The 25,172-nt window shown below is 53.1% G+C and overlaps 2 protein-coding genes across 3 annotated transcripts in view; one reads left to right on the forward strand and one right to left on the reverse strand.

The window, feature by feature from the left end:
- LOC138431405 (pseudouridine-5'-phosphatase) overlaps positions 1–16,959 on the reverse strand; it is a 61,052-nt gene extending 44,093 nt beyond the window's left edge. Inside the window, exon 1 of the mRNA XM_069573504.2 lies at positions 16,655–16,959. Coding sequence (XP_069429605.1) covers positions 16,655–16,724 — 70 coding nt within the window. The 5' untranslated portion in view covers positions 16,725–16,959. The remainder of the gene's footprint in view (positions 1–16,654) is intronic.
- The window catches only part of LOC138431404 (steryl-sulfatase), a 157,989-nt gene continuing 148,749 nt past the window's right edge, over positions 15,933–25,172 (forward strand). The window contains exon 1 of one of the 2 annotated variants that reach the window (XM_069573503.2): positions 15,933–16,283. In XM_069573503.2, the coding sequence (XP_069429604.1) occupies positions 16,270–16,283 (14 nt within the window). In that variant the 5' untranslated portion in view covers positions 15,933–16,269. The remainder of the gene's footprint in view (positions 16,284–25,172) is intronic. The other variant, XM_069573502.2, reaches the window with a different exon arrangement.

The following is a 25,172-nucleotide window of genomic DNA, read 5'->3' on the forward strand; positions in this document are numbered from 1 at the left end:
ACAATATTATCAAGGGACTTCCCTCGTTGTCCAGTGGCTAAGACTGTGCTCCCAAAGCACGGGGCCCAGGTTTGACCCCTGGTTGGGGAACTAAGATCCCACGGGCTTCAACTAAAGACTCCACCACATCACAACTAACACCGCGCACAGACAATTTCCACAAAGACGACATTATTGGAACTCAACTGGAAACGTCAAGTGAACTTGACGCTCATCTGTTTTATAAACCTCATGTGCTGCTGCTGCTGCTGCTGCTAAGTCCCTTCAGCCATGTCCGACTCTGTGCGACCCCACAGACGGCAGCCCACCAGGCCCCGTCCCTGGGATTCTCCAGGCAAGAACACTGGAGTGGGTTGCCATTTCCTTCTCCAGTGCATGAAAGTGAAAAGTGAAAGTGAAGTCGCTCTGTTGTGTCTGACTCTCAGCGACCCCATGGACTGCAGCCCACCAGGCTCCTCCATCCATGGGATTTTCCAGTGGCCTGGAAAACAGTGGCCTCTTAACAGTGAGGGTTAACATCTATCAGAGCTGTGAACAGAGCAAGCACAAGTTAAGCGTTTGGGACTTCCTGAGGGGTATGGAGGTGAAGAATCTGCCTGCCAATGCAGGGGACAGGGTTCGAGGCCTGGTCTGGGAAGACCCCACATGCTGAGGGCAACGGACCCGGCGCACTGCAACTACTGAAGCCTGCTCACCTAGAGTCTCTGCTCCGCGAGGAGAGGAGAGAAGCCTCCGCGAGGAGAGGAGAGAAGCCTCCGCGAGGAGAGGAGAGAAGCCTCCGCGAGGAGAGGAGAGAAGCCCTCCGACCGCAACCAGAGAAAAGCCCACGGCAGTGAAGAACCACCGGAGCAAAAATGACAGATAAAGAAAAATGTTTCAAGAAGACCTTAGATAAACAGAGGGTCACAAGCATCAGGGTGTTTATGTTGATGAAAAAAGACGCGTAAGCAGAGTCAAATACCATCGTGTCCTCCTAACAGTGAGGGTTAATGTCTACCAGGTTTATCAACAGAACAAGCAGAAGTGTTTAAGGGACAAGCATGATTTTGAAACTTTATGAGCTGATAATGCTTGTTTTTTTTACTGGAGTGCTTTACACTATGTGTTAGTTTCTGCCTGCAACAATGTGCATCAGCCATATGCATATATACCCCCTCTCTCTAGAGCCTCCCTATCCGAACCCATGGACCATACAGTCCATGGGATTCTCCAGGCCGCAACACGGGAGTGGGTAGCCTTTCCCTTCTCCAGGGTATCTTCCCAGCCCAGGAATCGAACCCAGGCCTCTCACAATTCCAGGTGGACTCTTTACCACATGAGCTACCAGGGAAGCCCAAGAATACTGGAGTAGGTAGCCTATCCCTTCTCCAGGGGATCTTCCCAACCCAGGAATCAAACTGGGCTTTCGTGCATTCCAGGCGGATTCTTTACCAACTGAGCTACTAGGAAATACGTTAAAACCCAGTGTCCAGGAGCCAACTGGACACACAAGAAGCCTCCTCAGTAACGTGACAGCCCCGTGACATGCCGCCCGTGTGTGTGTGGGAGTGAGGTGAGGAGAGCAGGGAAGGGGCACCCGCGGTCAGGGGAGTGGAACGCTGCTGCCCAGGGCAGAGGAATGCCCCTGGCACTCCCAGGACCGAGCTCCCCGTGATCAGGAGGCGGTCGGTGGGCGGGGGTGGACAGAAGACAGACGGGCAGGCGCGGGCGGGTTTGCTGAACAAGAGGCTGGGCCTCTAGTACGGCCTGTGACGCTCACGCCTGGGGAAAACACGCCCGGGGTATTCGAGAGCTGGCCGCCTGGATTATTTGAGGCTCTTCCTGACACGCCAGTGTGCACGCCAAGGTAGGATGACGCCAGCAGAGGTCAGGAACCCGCGGGATGACACAGCAGGGCCCGCGGGGATCCCTGGGGAGTCACAAGCGTACGTCTGCGTTGCCTCATTCTCCTGGACGGTTGCGACAGCCCCTAGGCAGGTCCTAGCCTCGCGGGCTTGGTCACCCCCACTGAGGTCACTGCCCTGCGTGGCACCCTGAGCCTGTGGGGCCGGGCGACAGGCAGGAGGTGAGGTCTACGTTCCTGGGTCTGGTGCAAGGCAGACCGCACCCCGAGTACCCTTCCTGAGGCCTCTGCGCTCACCTTGCACTGGGGCCACCTTGCAGATTCACACGTGGGGCCCCCCTTCCTGACTGCCACCCAGCTGGCTCCCACAGCCCCGGGCGCTGTGCTCAGTCATTCAAGTCGTGTGTGACTCTGCGACCCGTGGACTGTCGCCCGTCAGGCTGCTCCATCCATGGGATTCTCCAGGCAAGGATACTGGAGTGGGCAGCCTTTGCCTTCTACAGGGGATCTTCCCAACCCAAGGATGGAACCCAAGTCTCCTGCTTTGCAGGCAGATTCCTTACCAGCTGAGCCATCACGGAAGCCCTCCCATGGCCCTGCTCAGGACGAATCCAGTGTCCCAAGAGGCGCGCTGAACTGCAACTCGCTTCCTGCCCCCGGCTCCCAAGAACACTGGGTTAGCTGAGCAGTATGCCCTTCCCTGAACTGGCCTCAGGACCTCTGGAAAACCGTGAGGCTCAGGAAACGAGGCGAGGCCCTGACCATCCCTCCTCCGAGCGCCCTGGCGAATCCCTGCTGTCACACTGACCTTAAATGCCTTCTGAACCAAAAACCCCGTCCCCAAGCACACTCCCCAACTGGGTGGGTCGGCTCCAGGCTGCTGGGTTCAGGTCACATTTCCTCCTTCTGGGGGACTGGCCCGAAATCACTCAGTGTCACACTTTGCATGCTTTTATCAGGCTGCTCTCAGCCTGGCTGAACGAGATGAGAGCTGCGATACGGCTCGGGCTTCTGCACCTGGCCAACTCGGAGATCACTTACATGTTTGTGTCATAACCACGCACACACAAAGCCGGCACACGGGAGGGCAAGTCAGATGTACCGCAACAGGTAGAGTCGAGGGCTATTTTTACAGGCCTGGACGCCCTTCCTCCCGGAGAGTACTCTGGGGTCTGCTTCTGTGCAGACTCCTCTGAGCAGGCAAAAGCAGGGGCACCTGGGGGAACAACGCTTGCTGGGGTGGGTCCTCTCAGCAAAGCCTCCTTTACCCGTGCGTGCCGGGCACCGGGCGCTATCTGCCGTCTCCCTACGTAAGCACCAACGCTCGCCTGCCGCCATCAGCATGTCTGGGACGAACACATCTGCCCCTGGCACCCGAGTCTAAATAGCTGTGTCTCTTCTCTCGGGCTGCGGGAAGAGGCGGAGGCAACGCCGGTCAGGCTCCATCCCCGAGGTGAGGTCCGTGGAGCCGCAAAAAGCAGGAAGATGGGCAGGAACAGGGTGCCTGGCTCCCTGCCAAGGGACCGGCTGAGGCAGGCAGAGTCCGCGGGGAAGGCTCCCAGGAAACGCTGTCACCCGAGGAGGGAGACGGGGGGCCCGAAGACACTAGCGTGGCCGTGAATCTTCAGCCAGCAGGAAGGACTTGATGTTGGGAAGAGGCAGGGGAGGATCCGCAGACAGAAAGGCCACAAGTGGCTCACGGGGAGCCCAGCATGGCAGACTGGTCGGGCCTCGGCTTGAAACCTGGGTCTTGGGGGTGGCCTCTGGGTGGAGTGCCCATGGGCACTGCAAAGTGTGGACTGAGCTAAAGGGGAGGCGAGGGTGCCCACAGGGACCCAGAGACGGTAGAGCAGAAGGCTCCTTGAGCCCACGCGTCCGTGAGAGGTGAGGAGGAGGGGGTCCACAGCCAAGGCCAGGGCCCTGAACACGGACAGAGAGGATAGACAGATGAGACACGCAGGGCAGAGCGGGGTAGCAGCAGCTCATGAAGCCCAAAGTTCTGGAAACAGAAGAAAAGATGCCGGCCACACGTGGCCTCACTGGATATGAGTTTGAGCAAACTCTGGGACACCGTGATGGACAGGGAAGCCTGTGCTGCAGTCCGTGGGCTCGCAGAGAGTTGGGCACAGCTGAGCGACTGAACAACAGCAAGCTGGCCACTCGGAAGTCACTGCGCCCTTCATCCCGACAACGTTCCTGGGTTGTGGGTGGAAAGCTTGCAGGCAGGGTGGAGCGTGGAGAGCAGGGAGGTTGTGTTCCAGTGATAAGCTAGAACACGCTGTGCTCAGGTGCTAAAGCACTGGGCTTCCCTGGTGGTTCCGCGGGAAAGAATCCACCTGCCAGTACGGGAGACGCGGGTTCAATCCCTGGGGTGCGAAGACCCCCGGGAGAAGGGCATGGCAACCCACTGCAGGATGTTTGCCTGGAGAATCCCATGGACAGAGGAGCCTGGCGGGCTGCAGTCCATGGGGTGGCAGAGTCAGACACGGCTGAGTGACTAAACAACAGAAGAATTAGAAGCAGCGGGAGAAAGAGGAGCTGTGACATTCCGAAGAAAGGCAAACCTCCCCTCCCTTGCGGAAGGAAGGGCCAGGGCCAGCCCATGTGGGGGCATCAGTTTGAACAGGAACACCACCTCCCTCCCGGATGGGAAGGAGAGCTGACGCCTGCAGAGTCCCGCACACTCACCCCAAGCCCGGGCACCGAGGAAGACGCCGGTGTAAAAGGACCCCCTCCGGTTCAGGGCCGGACTCTCTCTTCAGCCCAGGGCTCGATACGATATTATAAATGTCAAGACAGGCACCCTGCACCAGTTATTCAGCACCACAGGTGCAGTTATATGAAGCTGTTAAGTTCACACGCGAGCCATCTGCTCGCCAACGGAGGACATGCCCTTACCTGGTCTAATAACAGACACAAATGCTATGAAGAAGGGCTGTATCATATTCAGACAACTAAGTCTCTTTTGCAAAGTCGCATTAAACACTGCACAAGGGTTTCCCACGTGGTCCAGTGGAAGAGAGGGCAGCTTGCAATGCAGGGGACAGGGGTTTGATCCCTGGACCCGGAGGATTCCCACAAGCTGTGTGATAGCTGAGCCTGAGAGCCACGACTACGGAGCCCACCGGTCCCAGATCCCATGCTCTGCAACGAGAGAAAGCAACGCAAAGAGAAGCACAAACACCGCGGCCAGAGAACAGCCCCGCCTGCCACAACCAAAGAACCAGAGAACAGCCCCGCCTGTCACAATAGAGTACAGCCAGAGAACAGCCCCGCCTGTCACAATAGAGTACAGCCAGAGAACAGCCCCGCCTGTCACAGCCAGAGAACAGCCCCGCCTGTCACAATAGAGTACAGCCAGAGAACAGCCCCGCCTGTCAGAACCAGAGAACAGCCCCACCTGTCACAGCCAGAGAACAGCCCTGCCTGTCACAGCCAGAGAACAGCCCCTGCCTGTCACAGCCAGAGAACAGCCCTGCCTGTCACAGCCAGAGAACAGCCCCTGCCTGTCAGAACCAGAGAACAGCCCCACCTGTCACAGCCAGAGAACAGCCCCGCCTGTCAGAACCAGAGAACAGCCCCTGCCTGTCAGAACCAGAGAACAGCCCTACCTGTCACAGCCAGAGAAGAGCCCCGCCTGTCACACTGTCACAGCTAGATAATAGCTGCCTGTCACAGATAGAGAACAGTTCTCACAGCAATGAAGACCCAGCACAGCCAAAAATAAAATTAATTAATTTAAAACACATCAGCAGCAATAACAACAACAACAGAAAACAGTACGCGGAAGGCGTTGTGTCAGCCAGCAGGCTGTCTTGGGCCTGACTGTTCCTGGGTCTTGACGAGCCTCTGGAGGCCCAGGAGGGTCCCGCCCCGACTGACACATGCCCGAGACACCCAAGGTGGGGGCGGGCTCCGCTGCTGGGAGAACGCCTGAGGACAGGGAACGGTGCCACGCTGGCAGGGAGAGCGGGGACCCGGGGTGAAGTGAGGGAGCAGGCTTCCTCCACGCGGCCGCTGACGTGTTCAGTGAGCACAGGTGGGCCTGAGTGGGACCCCCCCATCGCCCCTCAGAGTGAGACAAAGACCAGAACACGAGGTGTCAGCTATGTGGTCTCTGAGGTGGACGCGTGCGTGCTCCCGACCCTCCGTGACCCCATGGAGTGTAGCCCGCCGCGCTCCTGTGTCCACGGGATTCTCCAGGCAAGGATACTGGAGTGGGTTGCCGTTTCCTTCTCCAGCGGATCTTCCCGACCCAGGGATGGAACCTGCATCTATGGCATTTCCCTCATTGGCAGGTGGGTCCTTCACCACTAGCGCCCCCTGGGAAGCCCAGTAAGGATTCCCATTGTGCCTGTCCCAGTGAGTGTTGCCCGGCAGGCATTCTAAGTCGGCCCAAGGCCACCCACCGAGATGCTTGTTGAAAGGACCCAGTAGGAAACTGGCTCGGTTTTCTCTGGGTCCTCCAGGCAGCTGGATAGTTTCTCCAAGCACATCTCAAATTCGACCAGAACTCCCCCGCTGCAAAGCCATCCCCTCCACACGGCACTTTCAAAGCTGACGCACGGCCATGCAGCTGTCAGTGCCAACTCGAAGTACATGGTGGCGAAAGGCAGTTATCTCAGCTGGACTCGGGGTCGGCCTCGATTATACAGTTGCCAGGTGAAAACACACGCTGTCAGAGCAACCAAAGGCAATGCTTCTAAGAAAAACAAGGCAAATAACAGACGCAGAGAGGAAACTGGGATGTACCAGGGACTGACCGAAATCGACTGTTTGCAGCCGGAAGAAAACGCCAAGTAACACCTTGCTAGCACAAAACACTTCTTCGATAACCAAGTGATCCCCTTTTCTTAAAGCAGGAGCAGAAAGGTTTCCAAGACAATGAAACCGTGGTGAACACGAACAGAGAACCCTGTGGACCTGTGAAAATGCAGCCGCAGGGCCCTCACACCAAGGACAGCACTGGCCCAGCACTGCCAGAACTGCTTTTAAATCCATGTCATTCTTCACTCCAGCTCGAGCTCCAGCCTCGGGAGTGATGGATGAGAACACACCAGGCCTGCAGCGGCAGACGTCCGCGGAGAGGCGTCGGCCCAGGGCTGCCAGGTTCCCGAGGGACACCACTGTCACCAGGTCTGACGGGCACACCTTGTGAGCCGCAGGTATTGGTGAGTGGCTACTTCAAGAGGACGTGCAGAAAGCTTCTCTCTCTTTTTTGAATGTGACCTCTTAACTAAATACCAGCTGCTGTTCAAGATTCCACCAAAAGATGGGAATAAAGATTGATACAACCAATATGGATAACAGTACAGAGACTCCTTAAACAGCTAGGAATAAAAACTACCATATGACCCAGCAAGCCCAGTACTGAGCATATCCCTCTGAGCAAACCGTAGTTCAAAGACGCGTGGTACCCTAGTGTTCACTGCAGCACTATTTACAGCAGCTAGGACATGGAAGCCACCTAGATGTTCACTGATACGTGAATGGATAAAGAAGACGTGATACACACACAAACACATATATATACACAATCAAATACTGCTGCTGCTGCTGCTAAGTCGCTTCAGTCGTATCCAACTGTGCAACCCCATAGACGGCAGCCCACTAGGCTCCGGCGTCCCTGGGATTCTCCAGGCAAGAACACTGGAGTGGGTTGCCATTTCCTTCTCCAATGCATGAAAGTGAAAACTGAAAGAAGCCGCTTAGTCGTGTCCAACTCGTAGCGACCCCATGGACTGCAGCCTTCCAGGCTCCTCTGTCCACGGGATTTTCGAGGCAAGAGTACTGGAGTGCGGTGTCATTGCCTTCTCCAGCAATCAAATACTACTTAGCCATAAAAAGACACAAAGCTGAGTCATTTGTGGTGATATGGGTGAACCGAGAGCCTGTCATACAAGGTGAAGTAAGTCAGAAAAACAAACATCCTATATTAACACATAACTAGGGAATCTAGAAAAACTGTACTGGCAGGAATAGAGATGCGCAGCAGAGAACAGACCTGTGGAGCAGAGTGGGAGGGAGGGAGCGGTGCAAATGAAGAGAGCAGCGCAGACATACAGACACTATCAGGCGTAAAATCATGCAAGCCTCTCTACAGCGCAGCGAGCTCAGCTCCGCACGCTTCGATGACCTGGAGGCCGGGATGGGCTTCGATGACCTGGAGGCCAGGATGGGGTGCGAGGGCTCAAGAGGGAGGGGACATACGTATACATATGGCTCAAGCTGAGGCTCCAATCCTTTGGCCACCTGATGCTGACTCCTTGGAAAAGACCCTGATGGGAGGAACTGGGGGTGGGAGAAGGGGACAACAGAAGATGAGATGGTTGGATGGTGTCACCGACTGCATGGACATGAGTTTCGGTGGACTCCGGGAGTTAGTGATGGACAGGGAAGCCTGGCGCGCTGCGGTCCATGGGGTTGCAAAGAGTCGGACACAACTGAGCGACTGAATTGAACTGAGGGGTGATTCATACTGATGTATGGCAGAAACGAATACGACATTGTAAAGCAATTATCCGCCAAATAAACATAAATTTTAAAAAACAGAAAGATTCCACCCAAAGAAAATTTGGTGCCCAAATGTTTTCAGAGATCCCTGGGCCCAGCTCCAAGTGCTCAAGTGGGAAAAAGAAGTACTTTTGATACTGACTTGCTGACCCAGGGGAACAGACTGCCCCCCCAAGGCTAGTTAATTCCCAGAGATGGTAAGAAGCTGTTTTTTGCGTGTAAACGAGGGTGCCTTTCACATGCAAACAAACCTACGCAAAGCCCATCCTCCCAAATAGTCCTTTATGGATTTTTAAGCCACCTGCCAAAGCAGGAGACCTGAGAGACATGGGTGCAATCCCTGGGTCAGGAAGATCCCCTGGAGGAGGAAATGGCAACCCACTCCAGTATTTTTGCCTGGACAATCCCATGGATGGAGGAGCCTGGTGGCTACAGTCCATGGGGTCGCAAAGAGTCAGGCATGCCTGAACGAACTGCACACACACACACACACACACACACACACACACAGCTGTGATCACGAGTCCGCATCTCATGTAGCCTGAACCAACTGCGTGCGCACGCGCGTGCACACACACACACACACACACACAGCTGTGATCACGAGTCCGCATCTCATGTAGCCTGGACAGCCTAGCACACGCACACACATGCACACACACACACACACACACACAGCTGTGATCACGAGTCCGCATCTCACGTAGCCTGGACAGCCTAGCACGCGCACACACACACACACACACACACACACACAGCTGTGATCACGAGTCCGCATCTCATGTAGCCTGGACAGCCTAGCACACACACACACACGCACACACACACACACACACACAGCTGTGATCACGAGTCCGCATCTCATGTAGCCTGGACAGCCTAGCACACACACACACACGCACACACACACACACACACACACACACACACACACAGCTGTGATCACGAGTCCGTATCTCATGTAGCCTGGACAGCCTAGCACACACACACACACATGCACACGCACACGCACACACACAGCTGTGATCACGAGTCCGCATCTCACGTAGCCTGGACAGCCTAGTGCGTGCGCGCGCACACACACACAGAGCTGTGATCACGAGTCTGCATCTCATGTAGCCTGGACAGCCTAGCATACACACACACACACACACACACACACACACACACAGCTGTGATCACGAGTCTGCATCTCATGTAGCCTGGACAGCCTAGCGGGTGTCGAGCAGACTCTAGTGTGCCTCTAGATCCGTTCCTGGCCTCTAGGCCTCGGGAGGCAAGTTAAGGGCCATCAACTGCCCTGCCCAGGGGCAGGAGGCAGGCTGATGTTGCTGCCTGCCAGGCCAGGGCGCGGAGCAGACCGCCCTCAGTGCAGGCGCAGGCCCTCGTCTGCACATACTCTGTGCAGACGCTAAGCTACTGACCGCAGGCATCACAGCGAAGGCCGTGAGGGAGCAGACCCTAAAGGAAAATGGGGATGAATCTGACCAACGCTCAGAAGGTAACCCGAGAGCTGCTGGGATGGTCGTCCACCTCTGCAAAGACCAAAAGTGGGAGAACACTTCCTAAGCATTTCTGCTGAAGAAACAGAAATGTGAGTCTGTCACGATCATCACGTGTTGAAGAAAATTCTCCTCAGACACCCACAAGGCCATTTTAAACCTCAGAAATGTGTGCTCTAACACCAGCACTGCCCTCGCCCCCCATTTCAACACACTTCTAGGAAGCTCTGAATACCCCGTGCGTGCTACATCACTTCAGCTGTGTCTGAGTCTTTACAAGTCTATGGCAGCCCTCCAGGCTCCTCTGTCAGTGGGATTCTCCAGGCGAGAATACAGGAGTGGGTTGCCACGCCCTCCTCCAGGGGACCTTCCCGACCCAGGGAGGGAACCCGCCTCTCTTACGTCTCCTGCACTGGCAGGCGTGTTCTCTACCATTAGCGCCACCCGGGAAGCCAGTATTCACATACAGCTGACGGTGAGATCTTTATTTTTGAATGTAATCCAAACACCATGGCACCTCCTGACCTCAGGCTATGTAGCCATCACTTTTCAAACACTGCAAACACAGGTTTTAAAAAGTCACTTGGGCACCTCTGTGTAATGAGAGCTCTCGGCAGACATTTCTTGGGGGCATTATTTCCCTTGCTCTTTTCTGTTACATTAAATCTCGGTCTACCCCTGAAGAATGACATGGCGTAACTGATAAATTATAGCAGCTTACAAAATGAAAGGAAAAAAAAAGAAGAAGCTGAAACAGAGAAAAGAGAGAATCATCATAAAGACAAAAGGGAGCAAAGAATCCCCAACACACAGTTTTTTCCAAGGAGAAGGAGGGAAAAACAGATTGAGAGAAAAAACGATGACGCCTCTCCTGAGATCGTACCTGGTTTCCACTGCTGAGATTCCAGAGGAAAGCACACCACGAGGAGGATAAGGAAGCTGGCAGAAAGCAAGGCCAGGGGGCTCTGCACCCGCACTGGCAGAAACCCGCTGAGTATGCCAGCCGTCTTGCCAGCTGGACCCAGCTCCTGTCGACCTGCAGAATTCTGCAATTTTGTTCTCACCCTCTTCCCAGTTATTCTAAAAATGAGAGCCGCCGTGGTGGATAATGGCAGGCACACTCTGAAGGTTGACGAGGTTTGGGACTGTTAGGAAGCACAGTTTAACAGGCCTGAGTTTACCCACCTTAGTCCCCTCTAGAGTCCTTTCTTATTCCTGATGGATTTTCGCTGACAAGCAACATGGTCCGTTGGTACCTTAATCTGCCCCTTGGTTGTTCAGCTGTGTCCGACTCTTGGCGACCCCATGGACTGTAGCCCGCCAGGCTCCTCTGTCCCTGGGATTCTCCAGGGACGAATACTGGAGAGGGTTGCCATGCCCTTCTCCAGGGGATCTTCCCGACCCAGGGATCAAACCCAGGTCTGCACTGCAGGCAGATTCTTGACCTTCGGAGCCCCCAGGGAAGTAACCTACGGAAGTGCTAAAGCCAGCTAAGGAGATTCTCTGTTTGTCATCTGCTGTGTGGAGGTTCCGGGGTCTAGACAATCTGGCGTAGGGGACATGAACCAAAGGACGACGGGTGACAGGGGACCCTGACCCCGTGTGGGCACAGCTGTGAGCTGCTGAGCTCCAGAGAGGCCCTGCCTTCACCCAGAGGCACCCAGAGAACCGGGCACTCCTACACCATCTCAAAATGGCCACTACTGGGCAGAGACGAAGCTGTGGGAGTGCAAACCGGTACACAACAGGGCATCTGCTCCTGTATGTGACGGTAGATTAGAAGCCAGGTGTCCCCGCTTGAAATCCTGCAGCCTTGGGACTTTGCTGGTGGTCCAGTGGTTAAGAGCGGTGTTTCCCGAGTGGGGTGTGCAGGTTGAGCCCCTGGTTGGGAATCTAGGATCCCACATGTGGTGCTCACTTTCGACCAACTGGCTCCTCTGTCCAGGGGATCCTCTAGAATACTGGAGCGGGCTGCCATTTCCTCCTCCAGGGGAATCTTTCTAACTCAGGGACTGAACCTCCGTCTTCTCCATCTCCTCTACTGGCAGGTGGGTTCTTTACCACTGAGCCAAGGATCTCACATGTTGCGGGATTAAAAATAAATAAACAAAAAATCCTGCAATATCTGCGTGTTTATGGAGACATTGTCAGTTATAGTCAACATGGCAAATAATTATATTTTCCCTCACCAATCTAGCACATTATTATTTTTCTGATTTTAAGAATTTGAAAATAAGTTATTTTCCTAAGGCTGACTTTTTAAGGATTATAACAACTGCATCAGACTCCTAGAAAGCACATTTTATGTATATCACTTTTTACACATCCACAGAACTCCTAATTCTCAATATGATTAACATCCACCCTCCACATGGCCCTATTATCAACAGCAATCATCAATGAATTGCTTCCCAAAACCCTGCACCTGGATCGTCCAACAAGGGAGGCCCTAGCGAAATGTGGCCAGTGAAGCCTGGAAAGCTGGCTAGTTTGTGTGGAGATGCGTTCTGAGCGTCCAACACACACAGATTTCAAAGGCTAGGTAACAAAAAGGAAGGCAAACTATCTCAATGATTTTTTTTTTTAATTGATTATGCCTTGATGCGGAGACCAGGGTTCGATCCCTGGGTCAGGAAGATCCCCTGGAAAAGGAAATGGCAACCCACTCCAGTACTATTGCCTGGAAAATCCCATGGATGCAGGAGCTTGTCAGGCTACAGTCCATGGGGTCGCAAAGAGTCGGACACGACTGAGCGACGTCCCTTCTCCTTCCCCTTCTCCCTTGAGTAACATTTTGGATGTGTCAGGACAGAAAAAGTTTCCATTCAAGCTCATTTCCTCTGTGTTTTTTTCCTTTTTCAACGTTGCTCTAAGAAAATCTTACATGGTCCTACGCCTATCAGATTGCAGGACTCTGGACCACCAATTTTCCCCTCTTAAAGAGAGCCTCTGTGCTCCTAAAGTCATTAAACAACTTCAGTTATTTAAGCAACAAGAAAACCCTTCCTGTTCAGGAGCTGAGTGTTTAATATTTGTATCTTCTTCCTTCAAAATCTTATCCTTGATCATAAATAATCTCAGTCCCCTCTGTCTCTGGGTCTAAATAGCATCTGAGGGCCAAAATTACTACCTAGCTCACAGATAACTGTTACCTGTGTCAACAAAAATCAAATTCCAAAGACTGAAAAGACAACAGCAGCAAACACTTCAAAAGCACTAGATTCCTGCAACAATCTCCAGACTTCCTCACTGCCCACAAGCTTCGCCCTTCACTGTTTTCTGACTCACTTCTTGGAAAATTCAAGTACTGGGGCTGACACAAGTAAACAGAACTTCCTGGGGAAATGCATCTGGAATTCTGAAAAGCAGGCAGACCGAAAAAGAACTTACTATTAACTGATGACACACTGTTACGCAAACAACAGACAAACTGAAGTCAGGCCCTTGAAAATTAGAACAGGTATGTGCTTAGCTGGTCAGTTGTGTCCGACTCTTTGCAACCCCATGGACTGTAGCCCACCAGGCTCCTCTGTCCATGGGGATTCCTCACACAAGAATACTGGAGTGGGTTGCTATGCCCTCTTCTAAGGGACCTTCCCAACTCAGGGATCGAATGCAGGTCTCCTGCATTGCAAACGGATTCTTTACTGATTGGGCCACTAGGGAAGCCCTGTTGTTGCCGCTAAGTCACTTCAGTCGTGTCCGACTCTGTGCGACCCCATTGACGGCAGCCCACCAGGCTCCTCCGTCCCTGGGATTCTCCAGGCAAGAACAATGGAGTGGGCTGCCATTTCCTTCTCCAATGCCTGAAAGTGAAATCGCTCAACTGTGTCCAACCCTCAGCAACCCCACAGACTGCAGCTTTCCAGGCTCCTCCGTCCACGGGATTTTCCAGGCAAGAGTACTGGAGTGGGGTGCCCTAGAACAGGTATCATCAAGCAGATTAGAGGAAGTAAAGTATTGCATTCTGAAAGCTCGTGTTTTATTACAGACGTTTTGTAAAAAGTAACAGAATAACCAAAGGTGCATTGCTGAGAAAGTTCTGCAAGGCCTTACCACCTCTAGGAAGAGTCAGGGCAGTATGACCTAAAAGGGAGGAAAAGAGGTGGGTCTTATGCTCCCAAAGGCCACTAATCCTTGCTTCTCGACTTGTTCAGAGGATTGGTAACACAACTGCCAGTCCAATGCTTGACAAACCACTCAACTTGCCCTAGCTAGCGAAGTGGAGACTGATTGATAACTCAAAGTTGCTCAGTCGTGTCTGACTCTCTGTGAACCCAGGGAGCGTAGAGTCCATGGGATTCTCCAGGCCAGAATACTGGAGTGGATAGCCTTTCCCTTCTCCAGGGGATCTTCCCCACCCAGGGACTGAACCCAGGTCTCCCACACTGCAAGCAGATTCTTTACCAGCTGAGCCACCAGGGAAGCCCCTGGCTGATAACCCCTACAATTACCACCACAGAAGTCACATCCATGGCTCCAGGGAACACGTACGTGTGTCTCGAGTGGGGATGAAGCACCAAGCTCATTTACAAGTTTAATAAATTTAACTCTAATGAGACACCTCAGTCTGCATTAAAATGCACGAGACTCCCAAAACATGTCCTCTAGACCTTTCATTACAGGGTAAAGCATTTATTTGACAATTTAGCTTGACCACCTGGGCAGGAAAACTCATGTCCACAAACTATACTTATGAATCCCAGAGCTCTTTTTGAAACTGAGTCATATCAGGTTTACACTGCATACACTGTTCTATCCAGTCAGTGACCTCGATGGGAACTTATTTTTCTCCCTTAGGAATTCACTGGTTTACAGTTCTGTGCTATGCTATGTGCTAAGCTGCTCAGTCACATCTGACTGTTTGCAACCCCACGGACTGTAGTCTGCCGGGCTCCTCTCTCCATGGGATTTCTCAGAGTGGGTATGCCACGCCTTCCTCCCCCACCCCGGGATCCAACCCACATCTCATGAGTCCCCTGCATTGCAAGTGGATTCTTGATTGCTGAAGCCCTGGGTCCATGAAGGACCTGGGAAGCCCTGGGTCCATGAAAGGAAATAAGAGGCTGGTTTTTGTGTGCCTTTAAAAAAACAGCCCCATTATTGAACCGAGTCACATGATCACGGGGGCAAGGTCACACTCACTCTCATTAAGATGAGCACAGCACTTTTATTTAGAACTAGATATTTCTCAGCTCTGTTCCTTATTCGCTATGACCTTGGGCAGATCACTTTACCTCTCTGAGCTATGCAATCTTTCGCTTTCAGTCAGTCAACACAAATATTTTCTCCCACATTGCAGGATTTTATGAGAGGAAGCATTCAAGTACATGAAAGTCTTACCTGGTGGCTCAGACGCTAAAGAATCAGCTTGCAATGCAGGAGACTGGGGTTTGACCCCTGGGCAGGGAAGATTCCCCTGGAGAAGGAAATGGCAACCCACTCCAGTGTTCTTGCCTGGAGAATCCCCATAGACAGAGGGAGCCTGGCGGGCTACAGTCCCGTGGAGCTGCAGAGTGTGCGATGGCTGAATGAGTATCACACACACACACATATTAAAAGTACACACACCTCCAGCAAGTCAGTAGTCTACATAGAGTATGGACACATTTTTACAGTTCTGTGAAACATTCCGGAGACTGAGGTCAGGAACACGCCGGCCCTAACGTTGTGTAACACTTGGCACCGTTATGGAAAAAAATGGCCCAAGCCATAAGCTGCGCTCAGGGCAGTTAGCTGGCTCATGAGTTATAAAAAGTGAGTGCTTTCTATGAATCCTGCTTGAATTCCGTTTCGGTTGGTGGAGTTCACACCTACCACCAAGCCACTGCAGGACAAGTCCCGAGGGGGTGCGCGGGATTGCTGCTGCTAAGTCGCTTTAGTCATGTCTGACTCTGTGCGACCCCATAGACGGCCTCCCACCAGGCTCCCCCGTCCCTGGAATTCTCCAGGCAAGAACACTGGAGTGGGTTGCCATTTCCTTCTCTAAACCACTCCAAACCCTGGGCGCTGTATGCATCTCCAACTTTCTGGCACTTGGGTTAAAAAAGTGCACACTCTGATTGGGCAGCGGCGGGGTGGGGACCCGGGCACCGTACTGCAAACCGGCTGCCCGCTCGGATGTCCGTGCTGGGAGTCTCTCCGCCCAGCCGGACCTCTGAGCAGGGCTCCACCACCATCACCTCCTCCTCAGCACAAGACACTGGGGGTCAGGAGCGTTTGCAGCTTGCAGTGGCCGTGAAGCGGTCCCGTGCACTGCGGAGAGCGAGCTTCAGCAGCAACCCCGCTTGCATGGCACTCCCGCCTTCCGGCTAGGTCACCCCCAAACGCCTGCAGACGTCGGCAGAGGCTCCAGCGACCCCCCCCCACACCCCCAAAGCGGCGGATGGAGGACCATGCCCTGCCTGTAGGATGCTACCAACCAGGTGCGTGCACCTCAGAGGGCAGAGCCCCGGCAGGGCCCCCTGGAGGTCGGGGCGCGGATGGGGCAACTGAGGCTGGGTGGCTGCGCGCAGCGCTCGCGGCCTCTGGGGTGGGGAGGGGGTACCTCACCAACAAACTCCACAGCCAGCACGGTGGTCCCTGAGCGCGCCGGCCCCGCAAGCGCGGCACGGCCGCCGGAAGTGCCCCGGGAGCCGTCTACGCGGCAGCCCCGGGCGAGCGACCCGCCTGAGGGGACCGAGGGGTCTCCTCACGCCGCTCCGTCGTGGCCCCCGACCCCGGCGCTGAGGGCCTGCGTTTCCCCTCCCGCCAATCCCTAGACAGTTCTGGCGGGAGGCGGCCGCAGGCTACCCACCCAGAAGGAGGCCGTCCATGTCAAAAAGCAGGTGGGTGACGGGACGCGGAGGGGCTACGGGCGCCGCCATTGTGCCGCCGTTTCTCTGCCGACTCGCGGGGTGGGCGGGGGGAGGGGGAGGGCGGAGAGGAGGTGCCAGCAGGCGCGCTCCCGGCCTGCCCCGCGCGCCCCGGTTCTGCGCACGCGCGGCTGCCCGCCAGGGGCTGCTCCTGCACACGCACGCGCGCTCTGGTCTCCCTCCCGTCTACCGCAGCACGCGCGCGCGCGCGCACGCGAGACCCGAGCCGTTCTGCGCACGCGCAGTCCCGGGCCGCCGCCGCCTCCTCGCGCCCGCGCCCCCGAAGCTGCTCCCGCGCACGCGCGCTGCAGCCAGCCCCCTAGCGCCGGGAGCCGCTTTGCGCACGCGCGCCTCTCCTCCTCGCGCGGCCCCCACGGAGGGCGCGCGCTCTGAGCCACACAGCCGCTCGGCGCATGCGCGCGGCCGGTCTCCTCGCGAAGCTCCTGAGACGCGCGCGCGCGCGCGCGAGCGCTCTGGGCCTCGTGTCCGCGTCCACCCGTCCGGCTCACTTCTCACCCTTGAAAACGGGCCAGGAGGTTCGGTCACGGGCCCGAGCAGAGTCGCGTCCCTAGTCCAGTCGAGCGCGTACAGCTCGAATTTGGAACGCGCCTGAAGAGGGAGGGAGGGAGGGCGCGGAGGTTCGACAGCGCCTGAGGTGCTTCTCTCTTCAGAGCCCCCAAGTACAAAGGCAGCAGGGTGGCCTTAGTCATGGGGTTCCCCCCCCGGGGGACTTCGGCCCGGGCCCCGGAGCGCCTGTCCTCAAACTCTGGGCAAGTCTCTTGCAGTTTATAGCCGCCCGCACCGTCCTCCCACCCCCCCCACCTCGGGCCGGCAGGGAGCGTGAGCAATGGCGCGCGGGTCCCCCTCCTTGAGCGCCTGTATCGCCCAGCAACCCTGGCTGGTTACAACTCCCAGAGCGATTCCGTTGCCGAAGTCTGATAACAGAGAGCCGGAATTGGTTCGGTTCGGTTCAGTTCAGTCGCTCAGTCGTGTCCCGACTCTCTGCGACCCCCATGGACTGCAGCACAGCCAGGCTTCCCTGTCCATCACCAACTCCCGGAGCTTACTCCAAAAGTGTGTTGTCAAAGTGTTAGTTGCTGAGTCGTGCCCGACCCTTGGCGACCCCATGGACTGCAGCCCACCAGGCTTCTTGGTCCATGGGATTTTCCAGGCAAGGGTACTGGATTGGGTTACCATTTCCTTCTCTAGAAGATCGTCCCAACCCAGGGATTGAATCCCGGTCTCCCGCACCGCAGGCAGATTCTTTACCGACTGAGCTCCGAGGGAAGCCCTTACTCAAACTCATGTCCATGGAGTGGGTGATGCCATCCAACCATCTCATCCTCTGTCGTCCCCTTCTCCCGCCTTCAATCTTCCCTAGCATCAGGGTCTTTTCCAGTGAGTCAGTTTTTCGAATCGGATGGCCAAAGGATTGTAGCTTCAGCTTCAGCATCTGTCCTTCCAATGAATATACAGGACTGATTTCCTTTAGGATGGACTGGTTGGAGCTCCTTGCTGTCCAAGGGACTTGGGCTTCCCTGATAGCTCAGTCGGTAAAGAGCCAGAATAAGACGGATTAAATGCCTTGCCCGTTTTTGCCTTGTATATCTCATCTGCTTTGATTATTGAGTTTTCTTCCCCTCCCCGCCCCAAACTTTCTGAAGGCAAGCTGAAAAGCAGCATTTCTTTTTTTTTCTTCCCACTCAGAAATACCTTCCCCCAACCCATTTCTCGGAGAAGGCAATGGCACCCCACTCCAGTACTCTTGCCTGGAAAACTGGACGGAGGAGCCTGGTAGGCTGCAGTCCATGGGGCCTCTAAGAGTCCGACATGACTGATCAACTTCACTTTCACTTTTCACTTTCATGCACTGGAGAAGGAAATGGCAGCCCACTTCAGTATTCTTGCCTGGAGAATCCCAGGGACGGCAGAGCCTGGTGGGCTGCCGTCTATGGGGTCGCACAGAGTCGGACACGACTGAAGCGACTTAGCAGCAGCAGCAGCAACCCATTTCTATTATTTTTAGCTGGTGTTGTAAATGCATGTTGGCAAATGGGCTTCCAGGGTGACTCAGATGGTAAAGAATCCGCCTGCAATGGGAGAGACCTGGATTCGATCCCTGGGTTGGGAAGATTCCCCTGGAGAAGGGAATGGCTACCCACTCCAGTATTCAGGTCTAGAGAAGTCCACAGAGGAGCCTGGCAGGCTACAGTGCATGGGGTTGCAAGGAGTCAGGAGAGGATTGAGCGATTTTCATTTTCAAATGCATGTTTAAACATAAAGATAGGATCTTTCGAGAGGCAGAAATAAGAAAGCTGCAGAGACTTTAAAATGTGAGCGTTGTGTTTCTGGTGAAGTGTGTCAACTGGGCACTCAAGACAGCTTGGTTTAGCACATATCAGCATTAAACCTCTGTGCCTGCCTTTCCGTGTACATGAAATGAAAGCGTTACATGATGCAAGCCCAGGCAAGCTGTTCAGTTCAGTCACTGTTGTGTCTGACTCTGCAACCCCATGGACTGGGCAGGCAGTTGGAGGTGGCAAATAGAATATGCTCAGTTAACTTATGTCTTTTTTTTCAAGCTGTGGCTGTGACAGACGTTCCCTGGGTTCATCCAGTCATGATTTCCTGTTGAGGATGCTGGACCTCAGAGAGGGCAGTTCATCAGCCAGTTAGTGAGCAGACTCTGCCCCAAATGTGCTGCTGCTGCTAAGTCGCTTCAGTCGTGTCCGACTCTGTGCGACCCCATAGATGGCAGCCCACCAGGCTACTCTGTCCACAGGATTCTCTAGGCAAGAATACTGGAGAGGGTTGCCGTTTCCTTCTCCTCCAAATGTGCTAGGCTGCTGTATGGAATGACCACCGAGTGGGTAGACGCAACAACATGAAGTTAGTGCCTCCCAGTTCTGAAGGCCGAAAGTCCGGCATGAGAGGGTGGACAGGGTTAACGCCTTCTGAGGAAAGAGTTGGTTCCAGGCCTCTCTCCTTGGCTCCAACCCAGCCATCTTATCTCTTTATCTCGTCATCTTATCTTCTGTCCATGCATCTGTTTCCATGTCCACATTCCCCTTTTTATAAGGACACCAGTCACCCAGGATTGCCACCCAGACTCATGACCACATTCTAATTCAATTACCTACGTCACGACCTTCTCTTCAGGTAAGGTCACACTGAGGTACTGGTGGTCAGGATTCCTACACTATTATTTTTTTAAATATTTATTGTATTTATTTATTTGGCTCTTCTGGGTCTTAGTTGCAGCCTGTGGGATCGTCAGTCTTTGTTGTGGCATCTTGTTTTTTTTAGGTGCAGCATGTGAGTTTCCAGCAGACAGAATCTAGTTTCCTGCGTGCGTGCATCCTCAGTCGCTTCAGTCGTGTCTGACTCTGTGATCGACCTCTGTCCATGGCATTCTCCAGGCAAGAACACTGGAGCGGGTTGCCATTTCCTTCTTGCAGGGGATCCTCCCCACCTAGGGATCAAACCCAGGTCCGATGCATTGAGGCAGGGAGTCTTAGCCAGAGAAGTCCCTCCTATGTAGGGTTGGGTTTTTTTTGTTTTTCTTTTTTTGTTTTTTGAGAGGGACACAATTCAACCTGGAACACAGTTATTCCATAAATATTGGGGGCCTCCTGTCTGCCCAGGCTCACCTGTTGGACCCTTTTTAGAATTCTTGCTCAGTTTCTTTCCGTTTTTTGGAAATGTAAATGGACACACAAAGGAGAAAGTTGTCTCTTCTTCTCTGGCTGTAACAACTTTGTTGATTCCTTAGACAAAAGGACTGTTTTCAAAAGGGAAAGAAAGAAAGAAAAAAAAAAGCTCCAATGCCAGGGTTAAGAATTGGAAACAGCAAGGGTAAGGCCGGAGCTATAAGAAAGCTCTGTGTTAGGGAAAGAGGGGCTCCTTAGAAGGTGCTCACGGAGTTGCCAGGGTTTTGACGCTTCGTAATAATGTGCTGCAAAAATAGGCGAACATAGATGCAGGTGATGAAGGTGTGAGATACCCTGGCACAGAGATACTTGGAGGGTCCCCCTTTCCCTGTTTCAGCCACTGCCACCCGGGGCACGTCTGGGCAGACCATCCAGTTTGTTCACTTACAGGAAACAAATGCGCTGGCAGAGGGGAGTTCCCCTTCCACCGAGGCTAAGCCAGCAAAATCTCAGGGCAGTGCAGTTGCAGATAAGATACATTGGGAAACTTCTCCCACAAGGCTTGAAAACATGGCTCAAGTCATTTTTTTTTTAAAGTCTTCTTTTCCGCACCCTTTAGAAACATCTCTTGCCCACAGTGAAAGGCACCTCAAAATATCAACAACCACAAAAAAAACTGACTAACTGAAGCTGGACTAGGAAAAAAAAAAAACAGGAAAATGTGTTCTATTCAAGTGGTTGCTACACACGTCATCAGGTGTTACTGGTTATTGCAGTTTAGTCACAGAGTTGTGTCCGACTCTCCGATCACAAGGACTGCCAGGCTCCTCTGTCCTTGGAATTCTCCAGGCAAGAATTCTAGAGCGGGTCGCCATTTTCCTCCTCCAGGGGAGTCTCCCACCCACGGATTGAACCCGCATCTCCTGCATTGGCAGGTGGATTCTTAACCACTGCGCCACCTGGGATCCCCCCAAAATATATATACATGTATGTATGTGAGTGAAGTCGTTCAGTCGTGTCCAACTCTTTGTGACCCCCATGGACTGTGGCCCACCAGGCTCCTCCGTCCATGGAATTTTCCAAGCCAGAAGACTGGAGTGGGTTGCCATTTCCTTCTCCCGGAGATCTTCCCACCCCAGGGATCGAACCCGGGTTTCCCACACTGTAGGCAGACGCTTTACCGTCTGAGCCACCAGGGAAGTCCACTCTGTATACAGTATCACCTTGTTTCTTTTTAAAAATATTATTTGTTTGCTGGCTGTGCCGGGTCTTCGTTGCTTCGCGAGAGCTACTCTCTCGTGGCAATGCACAGGCTTGCGCTTGCGATGGCTTTTCTCGTCGCACAGCGAGGGCTCTAGGCGTGCCGGCTTCAGTAGTTGCAGCCCAAGGGCTCAGGAGTTGCGGCACACGAGCTTAGGTGCCTCGCCACATGTGGGATCTTCCCAGACCGGAGATTGAACGGGTGTCCCCTGCGTTGCAAGGCAGGCTCTTCACCAGCGGACCAGCAGGGAAGCCCACAGTCCCAACTTACATCAGCTTCCTTATTTTGCTGTCTTGGTTCTTCCTGCTGTACATTTCCTTTGTGTGTGGTATTTGGAGAGCTGTGTAGAAGCCAGGTTTACTTTGGAAGCAGTTCCAGCCCTGCAGGTGACCCTCTGCGGCTTCCAGTTTCCCTCCGTAGCTCTGTCTGCCCTGGTCCTAGCAAGTGTGAGGCTAATGGTTGAGGCCCGACCTGCAGGTTACACATATGAGCATCACAGTGCAACCATCACAGCGGCTGAGCCGAGTCTGAAAGGGCTTTGTTGATTCAAGACGCAGGAAACATCTGGGGCTGCTACTGGCAGGAGCAGACGGACTTTGTGGTGAGTTTGGGAGAGGCCAGCATGCCCCCTCCAGGTACAAGGGTTCCATGCTCAACAATCCTTTAGCTGGAGAACTCAGGGGAGCAGCTTGAAAGTTTAAGGTATAGGAGATGGAATACAGAGTACTGATATCTTTTTTTTTGTTTGGAGAATAATTTGAAATTTATTTATTTTAATTGGAGGCTAATTGTGGTGGGTTTTGCCATACATCGACATAAATCAGCCATGGGTGTACATGCGTCCCCCCACCCCAAACCCCGTTTTTTTATATGAACCATTTTTTTAAAGTCTTTATTGAATTTCTTACAATCTCGCTTCTGTTGTTTACGTTCTGGTGTTTTGGCCCCAAGGCACGTGGGATCTTAGCTTCCTGACCAGGGATCAGACCCGCACCTGCCTGCTTTGGAAGGCAAAGTCTTAACCAGTGGACTGCCAGGGAAGTCCTAAAGTACCGATGTCTTGAGTGGAACTTTGGTGTCTTTATATATATGTATATAATAGCATATCTGTTGTATGTATATAATATGTATTTTATATGTGCTCCACACTCAGTCGCTCAGTCGTGTTTAACCTTTTGTGACCCTTTGAACTGTAGCCTGCCAGGCTCTGTTATCCATGGGATTTTTCAGGCAAGAATACTAGAGTGAGTTGCCATTTTCCTCCTCCTGGGAATCTTCCCTACCCAGGAATCCAGCTGGCAGGTCCTACATCTCCTGCACTGCAGTCTCGGAGCCGTCAGGGAAGGTCCTTATGTATGGATGGATAGAAACAGACATAAAGTATGTCCATGTGTACATAGATGTGTACATACGTACGTGCAAAGTGTGGATCTACATAAATATATATTATTTGGGAAAGACCCTGATGCTGGGAAAGATGGAAGGCGGGTGGAGAAGGGGACGACAGAGGATGAGATGGTTGGATGGCATCACCGACTCAATGGACATGGGTTTGTGTGGACTCAGGGAGTTGGTGATGGACAGGGAGGCCTGGCGTGCTGCAGTCCGTGGGGTCGCAAAGAGTCGGACACAACTGAGTGACTGAACTGGACTGAACCACCCCCATGACCTCATCTAAGTCTAATTACTTCCCTGGGAGTTATAAGAAATACATGTTTGGTCTTCATTCCATTTCAGGCAGCTCCTGGAGCCCTTGCAATTTCTTAAGTGAGGAAAGAGATAAAGGTGTCTTTTGTTGTGTTAATAAGGTGACTCTTGCAAAGCAGCTAATTGTGGGGACTGGTTGCCAGGGGAGCCAATTTGCTTTCTTTTTTTTTTTAAATTTAATTAATTATTTTTGGCTGTGCTGGGTCTTTCTTGCTGTGTGGGCTTTTCTCTAGTTGAGACAAGCAGGAGCTACTCTCTGGTTCTGGGGCCCAGGCTTCTCAATGCAGCGTCTTCTTTTGTTGTGGAGCACAGGCCCTCGGGTACCTGGGTTTCAGTAATTGCAGCTCCGGGTCACTGGAGCACAGGCTAAGTTGCTTCTCAGCATATGGGATCTTTCTGAGCCAGAGATCTAACCGGTGTGCCCTGGCAGTGCAGATCAGGCAGATTCTTTACCACCGAGCCACCAGGGAAGCCCCAAATAGATTTTCTCATGAGAGCCTCAGAAGGTTCAGATTCACCCCCAGCGTCCGAGGAAGGGTGAGGGGCTGTAGGTTGAACCAGCCACCCATGGCCAATGGTATAATCAGTACGCCCACATAATAAAACCTCCATAAAAACACGCAGTGAACCCATGGAGGTGATGGGATGGTGGTTCCCTGGAGAGTGTGTGGGAGCTCCGTATCCTTTCCCTGTACCTCCATATCCTTCCCCGGTGCCTCTCTGGCTGTTCCACAGTCGTATCCATTTGTAATAAACCAGTGAATCCGAAAGTAACCTATTTTCCTGAGTTCTGTGAGCCACTGTAGGAAATGAAACTCAAGGAGGTGGTTGGAGGAACTTGGGGCCTAAAGCTGGTCAGTCGGAAGGACAGGTGACTACGTGGACTTTGTGATTGATGTCTGAAGGAGGTGGGGTTGGGGGGCAAGTTTGGTGGGATGGAGCCCTTACACTGGGATCCGATGCTGTCTCCCAGTAGTCAGATCAGAATTGAGTTGAGTTGTGGACACCCCAGAGGTGTTAGAGAATTGCTTCGCCAAGGTGTCTTTTGTTATGTTAATAAGGTGACTTTTGCAAAGCAGCTATTTGTGGGGACTAGTTTTCCCCTTGAAAACCGTGCGGTCAGAGCTTATATCAGATCTAAACTCCTGTGGATAAACAGCAAGGCCCAAATGTATAGCCCAACGACCTATATTCAATATCCTGTGATAAACTGTCATGGAAGAGAATATGAAAAAAGAATGTATTCATACATGTGTATAAGTGAGTCAGTTTGCTGTACAGCAGAAATTTAACACAGCATTTTAATTCAGCTATACTAGCCCTAACCCATCCCAGTATTCTTGCCTGGAAAATTCCATGGACAGAGGAGCCTGGCGGGCTACAGTCCATGGGGGTCTGAGCAACTGAGCAGAGACACATACTTCAATTAAACTGTCACAGCATTTCTTAATCAGCTATACCCCAATACAAAATAAAAAGTTAAAAAAAAAGTGCTCTAAATGAGCTTTAAAAAATATAGAAAATTACAAGTAAACGTTCAAAAGATCCCACCTCCAAATCCTAGCTCACTGGGGGTTACGGCTTCCAGCTAGGAGTTTTAGGGGGGGCTCGAACGTTCTGTCCATCAGAGAATATCACCTTCTGTTCTTTAAAAAAATCGGTAACCCAGGTTGCTTGCTTGCTTGCTTGCTTGCTTGCTTGCTTGCTTGCTTGCTTGCTTCTGTCCTGCGTAGAGTGACTGCAGGTTGGTCACCCGGTTTCACACTGACAGCCCCGCAGGCAGGGAGTGTTTCCCCCGCAGGTTTTTACGGGGACTCACCGCCAGCCTTCCTTGAGCTACCA

Source organism: Ovis canadensis, chromosome X (assembly GCF_042477335.2).
Source record: "Ovis canadensis isolate MfBH-ARS-UI-01 breed Bighorn chromosome X, ARS-UI_OviCan_v2, whole genome shotgun sequence".
Taxonomy (NCBI): Eukaryota; Metazoa; Chordata; class Mammalia; order Artiodactyla; family Bovidae; genus Ovis; species Ovis canadensis.